We start from the raw sequence: 8,029 nt of genomic DNA, 5'->3' as shown, positions 1-8,029 counted from the left end.
CCCGGTAAAAAAAATTAGATCACAACCCTGGACATGGACGTGGTCCAGTTTCGTTCAGTCATCCACACTCGGAAGGAGTCAAAAAAGAAAGAGAACAAAATACACTCGTACTCCTCTTGAGTTCTGACCCAAATAAAGCCGAATTTTCCATAGAAATGCTTACGTTGTAATGCTTAATTGATCATCAGGCGTCACTAAATAGGAAGATAAATTCAGAAAGTTCATCAAAGAAATAAAATAAAAAATAAAAAATAAGAAAAAAACTTAAGTCGACGAAATCAGTAAGCAACCTTAATCGCAGACGACTATAGAGGAAGGCAACATATGTGAAATGTCTTTAGAACAGTAACTCCACATTTGATCTTGGAATCTCTTAACCAGCCATGATAAAAACAAAAATGGTTGAGAGTAATTACTCAACTATTACAAATATCAAGAAACACTGAAATGTCATTGCCTCCCACCTTCCTTCCACTAAATCCACTCGGCCTGCAAAACTACCAAATTTACAAAGACCATGACATATATCAACTTCTCTGACTATGGCTTGGCTTTGGAGGATCAGCTTCACCCAAATGCCAGGTCACAAAAATATCCACACCACCAAGATTGCCCAAAGACATCTCTTGTACAAAAAGTATCAAGGACAGTCCTCAAAGGTCACAAGGCAGAACTCATTCCATCCTGTCTGGAGGCTAATAGTAACAAGAGCAAACACTTAACAGAAGATACTGTTAAGGACAGCAACTAAACCGGAGTCATAAGGCAGAAGATTGGATAAGAAAGAAAAAGGTAGAGCAGAAGATTGGATAAGAAAGAAAAAGGTAGAGCAGAAGATTGGATAAGAAAGAAAAAGGTAGAGCAGAAGATGATAAGAAAAGGCAAGAGATGTCATAGAATGACACAAAGAAAAACAAACAGAAAAATACTCTTCCACCAAACATGGCTATCAAATATATTGTTTCAACACATGTAGCAGCTATTCCAGCAACTAATTCGTGTTCCCTCCAATAAGTTCAACTCTTCAAAATAAATAAACTGACTCCAGAATGACAATCCTACTAAAATCACAAGAGCACACTAGCCAAAGCAACATCTAGCATCAGTCTCTCATGGAGGATGTGCTAGATGATTTAAATTGCCAAGTGTCAATAATATGAAGCACACCTGAAGAAGTCAGACCTTAAGACATGCTATAAAGATCCAGAAAGCACTTAAAAACTGAACCCCAAGTTTGCAGTACATACAACTGAAACTCAAGTCTCCGGTAAAAACACTGACCAGAAAATGAACCAGTATTCATTACGTAAAGAATATTAATCATGACTAAAACAATTTTTGTTTAACTATTTATATCTAAGTAACTAGATGGATAAAAATAAACTAAGAATTTATAATGGATCCCAATGTAAGTACTGAAAGAATCAATAAAAATAAAAAAAACAAAAACTCATTTTAGTAGAACATCCAATGAGTTATCAAGCAAAACTCATAAAACCTGTCTGAAATTTTTTGTAATTTCAGTTTTTTTCCAGGATCAAAGATGTTGACAGAAAACTATTTTAACTTTATAAGATAAACAAATTGTACCTGAATTACCCAACCATCAAAATAGGTTACTGCACACCCTTTACTCTCCAAACAGGAGTCCAAAACCAAATCCAACCCATAAAAGAAGTACAACCTAGATCTAGCCACACGTCCAGCCAAAATTTAGCCAGTTAGCCAAGACTCTAGTAAATTTTAAACACTATCTATCAATTTAAAGTAATTTTTATCTTGTTTATTTTTTATTGAAAAAATTTAAATATATAAACAAGTGTAAAGAGAACTTTACTTTTAAAACCATTGTTCAAGACAGTAGCTCCAATGTCAAACCCAGATCAGACTTGAGAAGAAAACATCCAACAGGTGTTCAAATTCAACCCAACCAATGAAAAATAAGGACTAATATCAAGACCTAGCTAGTTGAGAGATATCTCAACCATTATTAAGCCTATGGAAGGCAATTGTATAATTTACAAGCAACATTAAAAGCAAAATGTAATCTACATTATTCTTCTCGTCAATCTAGTACAAAGTATATATAAGTTACAGACGTCAAAGTGTTTTTTTATATCATACCAAGAAAAATGAATTTGTGACAATATCTGAACAGCCAGTGAAACAAAAAGCTACATGAGAAGAGACTATAGTCTTCTTACATGAATAATGAACCTCCAAAATCACTCACCAATTTTTAGTTGGCATTTTTGAAAAAAAGCATTCAACTACTATTGCTTGTTGACTATAGACCAAAAAATCTCCAGTATATTTTTGTATAGACCAATAAATTTCCACTATATTTTTTAAACCAAAACCCATCAAAGACCGATCTTTCCAATTTCTTCTTCCTAGACACCAAATAAATAACTAAGGTTCTGCTCTCTAACCCCTATGATCTAAAGTCATTTATCTCCAGGAAAACTGCCAATCCAGTTTCTTATTCTCAGACACTAAAACTTTGCTCCTAGACTCAATGATCTGAAGTCATTATCTCCACTCTCCAGGAAAACTTCTAATCCAGTAGTTTCATAATGATTTAGACATTAACATATTTGTATAATGGAGCTGCAAACTGAGATAGAGAGCAAACAAATTAGATTTTAAAGGCAAAAAATGAAAAACCTAATTTACAACAAATTATTTCAAGAGGTTGAAGAACTCCTAGGGCATAGAACACAAAGAAACTAATAATGAGAACAAGAGACGAAGATGGAAAGAAGTGCTTAAACATTTGTACCAGTACAAAGCTGCTACACTCAATTTTAAAATTCTCTCCACTGAGATGACCAAATGTGATGCAGGACAACTACGTAATTTCATTTACTGCAACTGATTATCGATTAACTGCTGGAATTAGATAGTAAAAAGGAGAAAATAGAGAAGACAGAAGAAGAAGATAGAGGAAGACATGAAAAGAGAAGAAGGGGAAAAAATAGCAGGAGGATTTATTAATTCATCTTCAAAGCTACCTTCAACAAACTGTTACAGCCTATTAACAACTAATATTGAAATTTAAAATTCAAAACAAATAAGATCAATATCGATCAAATCTAGTAAAATCAGGAAAGATAAGCTAAAAATAAAATAAAAATAATTTCACCATAATTGGTGGGTTCACTGGGGCCAGATGGGCATATTGGTGTCCCCACCAATTCTCTTGCTATTGGAGAACTCGACTCTACCGAGTATAGCTCTGGGAGTTTAGATAATACTTCAACAAACGAGGTCCCAGATTTATTCGAATGCAATCCAAAACTCACAAATAGGGAAGGCCTTTTTTTCATTTTTTGGCCCCACATGCAAGGTTGCATGTGCATGGCCACTTACAAGGTATCGAGATTTTGGAATGGGGGAGAATTATTTTGTCGTAGATTTAGGACGTGGTGGTGTAAGGCTTCAATGCTGGCGAGAGGTGATGGTGAGGGGCAGCGTGGCACTAGCAAAGGCAGACGACAACAACAACAATGGCAGAGATGTGGAGTTCAGCGATGGAAAGGGAGTTCAAGTGTCGGCAGGCGGACATCATTCAATTGCCGACGATGGCTAAAGGGCGGCAAAGGCGGTGGGGAGGCCTGAGTGAAGGGCGGTGACAGCAGGCAGCGAGTCGGATCGGTGGAATTATTTATTTAGTTTTTTAATCCTTTTTTTTATCCCTGTGCACACGTGCGAAATTCGCACAAGTGACGCTTTATAAGCTCAGATGTGTGAAATTTACACGTGTGGGCTTTTCTTTTTCCCGAGCTTCTAATTAATCAAAGTTCTGATCCAAGCTCAAAGGGGCGAAATCAGGTATTGAGGAAGGTCTACTCTGGTGATGGCGGCTGGCAGCAGTGGTGGCATTGGCTAATGGTTGGCGGTGGCAGCAGGTGGTTTCTCGAAGAGGAGGACAGCGGCAGTGAGGCATTTGTGGCTCGACGATGGCTGAGGGATTGTCAATAGCTATTGGGCGTATTGATGACGAACAAAGAGGTGGAGGAGTGGCCACCTGCAAGGGTTGTGGGTGTCGACAATGGAAAGAGGAATGGAAGAAAGAAGGGCTGTAAAACGAGAAGTTGGTTCTTCTCAGTTGAGTCGAGGTTGAATGAGGAAGACAATAGCCAATGAAGGTCAAATGTGGTGTTCAATGTCGATTCTCACTGAAATCTAGAGTTGGAATTCTGATTTGGAGCGATGAGGACTAGAATTAGAAAGGAAAAGGAAGAGAAAATAGAGAAGAAAGAAGAAGATAAGAGGAAGAAGTGAGAAGAGAAGGGAAGAAAATAGTAGGAGGATTTATTAATTAATCTCCAAAGCTACCTTCAATATGCTGTTATAGCCTATTAATAATTAAAATTGAAATTTAATATTCAAAACAGATAAGATCAATATCTGATCAAATCCTCAAAATAGATAAGATCAATATCCAATCAAATCCAGTAAAATCAGGAAAGATCAACTAAAAATAAAATAAAATAAAAAGGAAAATAAAAAATAATTTCAACCATAATTGGTGAGTGAGCCCGATGGGCATACTGGTGTCCCCACCAAAATGACTTGCCCGATACAACCCATGCAGACCAAACAATCAGAAGCAATACAATCATAATGGTAATCAACAACTTTTGTAAACACAAATGTTAAAAAACTATTCATCTTTTAATATAGAGGCAAGATCATTAGTTTTCACAGTAAAAAAAACCCCACAAAATCATATCAACTCCAAATAATTTAGCAAAGAAGCAAAACAAGAGGCAATTCAAGAAAGACCACCCATTTTTTATTCTGAAAAGTCAAAATGTTCATTTACCTAGACTTAAAAGATACATCAAAGCTTTTACAAAACCAAATAAGAAAGCTAAAAATACAATGTTGTTTTAAAGGAAAGAAAAGTTTCAAGTCTTCTTGTGAGCCCTAAAATAGTAACTTATATAGTAACCAACTAAGATACTTCATCGCATAAATAGAGACTGCCTTAGCATGAGCACAGTGGCAGGTACTTCAGAAGAACCATCTGTTGAGATTTAAAGGAATTGATGCACGTATATATCTGCACAATGAATAAGAAACCATAAAAAAATTAAAATTTTTAATATTTCCAAAATAGGAATTTTCATGCTGGTTCCAGAAAACAAGCAGAAGTTGTAAACGAAAACTCTGGAAGTTTCTAACCATGAATTGCAATTTTTAGGAGTACAAAATTCCAATAACTTGCCAAAATAACACTGGCTAATATGTAAAAAAAAATGTCTCAACTAGAAAGGTCAAACTGTATAAATTACTGGATTCGGGAAAAGGCATCACCAAGAACTTGAAAAACTGAAAAGCTGTAAACAAAAGCACTCTTTATGAACTAGGTCTACTAAAAGATGGCAAATACTTCTCTGTGTGCACATGCTAGGGGGTCCAAACAAGTACCAAATCAAGCAACAATAGAATGAAGAATATGATGTAAATACGTAATTCTTCACGGTGTAGCAGAATCTCCTATGCAAATTGCATTTCCAGCTAAAATGGGACAAGAATGCAAGGCAATAGTAATGAAAAGGAAACTAGCACACATTACGAATGAGTAACTATTCAAGAAAAGCAAAGACGGATAGATAAACATCCCAAAAATATCTAAACAAGATGGAGGTCAACATAACTTGATTCACAGAATATTCTAAACCATAATACCAAAACATTTAAAGAGCACACTCATCAATTTTGAACAGACGAACTCATCGAAATCTAAACTTGCATAGAGTGTTTCAGCTACCCAAATTTGAAATGTAGCAATATAAAATAATTAAAATAAAGAAAAGTTATACCATTTTCACATATGAAGCAAAATCCATCAAACATTAATCCCACCTATCAAAATAAACCAACATGATAAGGGATTTGCCTCCTAGGTAATCAGCATTATATAAAGATGTTTAAAGGAAAATCACCAATAACATATTACAAGAGGCAAATCGTGAATATTCATAGCATTTATTAATTTAAATTATTCTACCAAATAAGGACCTCCAGAGGTTGCTCCTATTGTACAAATAAATGAAATTCAATTTATACAGTCTCCCATTAAATTATGAACCACTATAACATTAAAGGAAAGGGTTGCTCCACTCATTCCTGAAAATATCAGATTTTATATCAATTCAGACATTGTTCAGCACGAAATGGGTATGTACATGCAGCTAGTGCATTCTATTTTTTTCCTTCCTTTTTTAAATAGAAAAAAATATTAAAATGTCTATAATAAACTCCTAAAAATGTCTTTCAGAAATAAGTCTTTGTCGCTTCCCTAAAATAAACTCTTCGTTGTTTATTCAATAAGGATAAACACTTACTCATGAAATAAAAACAACATACTATTAATCGAGAAGTACAAAAGCCAACAAGAAGTTAAGCAAGTTAGTCATATACTGGACATAAACCCTCAAATCAACAACGTTTACCACATTAAAAAAAAGACTTACTAGTCATAAAAATATACCTGCACAACCTACCTAATGGCTCATGTATGGTGCAACCCCACCCAAATGGCCCATACCCTGTTGTGACCTTCCTGTATTAGCTTGCCCCATTGGGTTGTTTGCATAACTGCCCTGCATTTGAGGCTGAGCCCCATATCCTCCCATCATATTCGGACTAATGGTACTTGGCTGACTAGTGTACCCAGCTTGGATTCCATGACCCGTATTATTCACCATCGTCCCATGCATGTTCTGATTGACTGGAGCAGCCATCCCGGGAGACCCCAGTGACCCCAGGAAATTTGTTAGCCCAAACCCTGTACCCTGGCTAGCCAGCAAAGCAGCTACAGCCTGACCCAATGGGTTAACAGCGGCAGCCGGTGGAGCCCCTTGATTAAAGGGTAAGGCACCCGGTGCCGGTGCCATCATGCTCCCAGGAGCTGCATGGTTTCCCACACCGCCAAAGAAATTCGGGTTGTCATTTCGAGCGAAATTGGAGCCGGCGGCAGGGTGATGGCCATGGTGAGGATGATGGTGCTGATGCTGTTTGTTCGGCTTCGGCCCATCGATAGCCTTCTGACAGTGCAGGATATGCCCTTCAAAATTCTTGTGCGGATCCTCCAGCGCTTTCCTGGCACTCTCTACAGTCTTATAGACAAACAAAGCAAATCCTTTCGGCTTCCCGGTTTGCTTATCCAGCCCTAGAGGGCCCTCCTCTATCTCCCCGTACTTGGCGAAGAAGTGAAACAATCGTTGAGGATCAATATCCGCAGAAACATTACTAACATAGATTTTACGTTGAGTGTATTCCGAAACAGGAGGTGCTGGAGGTGGCACGGGCCCAGAGGAGGCCAATTGGCAGGCAGTCATACGGTTGCTGATACGTTTCTGGGGTTCCTTTAGGGCCTTGCGGGCTCCGCTCCGGTGCTTGAATAATATGAATCCGTACCCCTTAGATTTCCCGGATATCTTGTCGCATACTGCGTTGCAGTCCTCGATCTCGCCATACTTATCAAAAGCGGCGATTAGGGTTTCAGCCGTGGTATCCCACCCGAGGCCATGAACGAAAATCTTCCGATGAGCCGGATCCACATCTGCGACCTTATTAACGCGCTCAAGGACGTCAGGATGTGTCAAAGCAGCCTCGTGAAGCAGCTCAATAAGCTGTTCTTTTGAGAAGGGTTCGATGAGTTTCATCAATGACTCGGAGTCACTCTCATCCTCGGATGCGTCTGCCCGGCCATCTCCAGCGTCGGAAGCGGCTGCCGCAGGCGTAGGATTAGCCGTATTTTCAGTAGGTTGGGGATCCTTCTGGTCTTCTTCCTCCTCGAGACCCTCTCCCTCTTCGTCTCCGTCCACTTCTACAATGGAAGGGTCTTGTGCCTGCTCTGCTGGTTCTTCGTCTTGCTTGTCCTCGAGCTTTCGTTTCTTCGCCATGGCGGGAAAGAGACACCGAGAAGGAAGATGCAGATCAGGGAATAGGGTTTGGAAACAAGCTTGACAGGGCCCCGGCCAGCATTTCAGACACTTATATAGGAAGAGTA

At 38.3% G+C, this 8,029-nt stretch overlaps 1 protein-coding gene across 4 annotated transcripts; it reads right to left on the bottom strand.

The window, feature by feature from the left end:
• Window positions 1–4,779: 4,779 nt before the first annotated feature.
• On the bottom strand, window positions 4,780–8,029 carry LOC137955956 (UBP1-associated protein 2A-like). Of its 4 annotated transcripts, none has more exons than XR_011113192.1 (3): window positions 6,506–8,029; window positions 5,835–5,877; window positions 4,780–5,071 (listed from the first exon to the last, which is right to left on the bottom strand). XR_011113192.1 is itself a non-coding variant. In XM_068803194.1 (3 exons), the coding sequence occupies exon 1, from the start codon at window positions 7,920–7,922 to the stop codon at window positions 6,519–6,521; it is 1,404 nt and encodes a 467-aa protein (XP_068659295.1). In that variant the 5' UTR covers window positions 7,923–8,029; the 3' UTR covers window positions 4,780–5,071; window positions 5,835–5,877. The 4 variants fall into 4 exon arrangements, 3 of the variants coding, with proteins under 3 accessions (XP_068659295.1, XP_068659297.1, XP_068659296.1); XM_068803194.1 differs by having other exon boundaries at window positions 6,519–8,029; XM_068803196.1 differs by lacking the exon at window positions 5,835–5,877.

Source organism: Aristolochia californica, unplaced genomic scaffold (genome assembly GCF_029961685.1).
Source record: "Aristolochia californica isolate CCGP_79_NKW_82.1479 unplaced genomic scaffold, dmAriCali1.0.hap1 SCAF_2, whole genome shotgun sequence".
NCBI classification, from domain to species: domain Eukaryota; kingdom Viridiplantae; phylum Streptophyta; class Magnoliopsida; order Piperales; family Aristolochiaceae; genus Aristolochia; species Aristolochia californica.
Note: the sequence above shows the minus strand (reverse complement) of the source record. Positions and strands in the feature narration are given on the sequence as shown.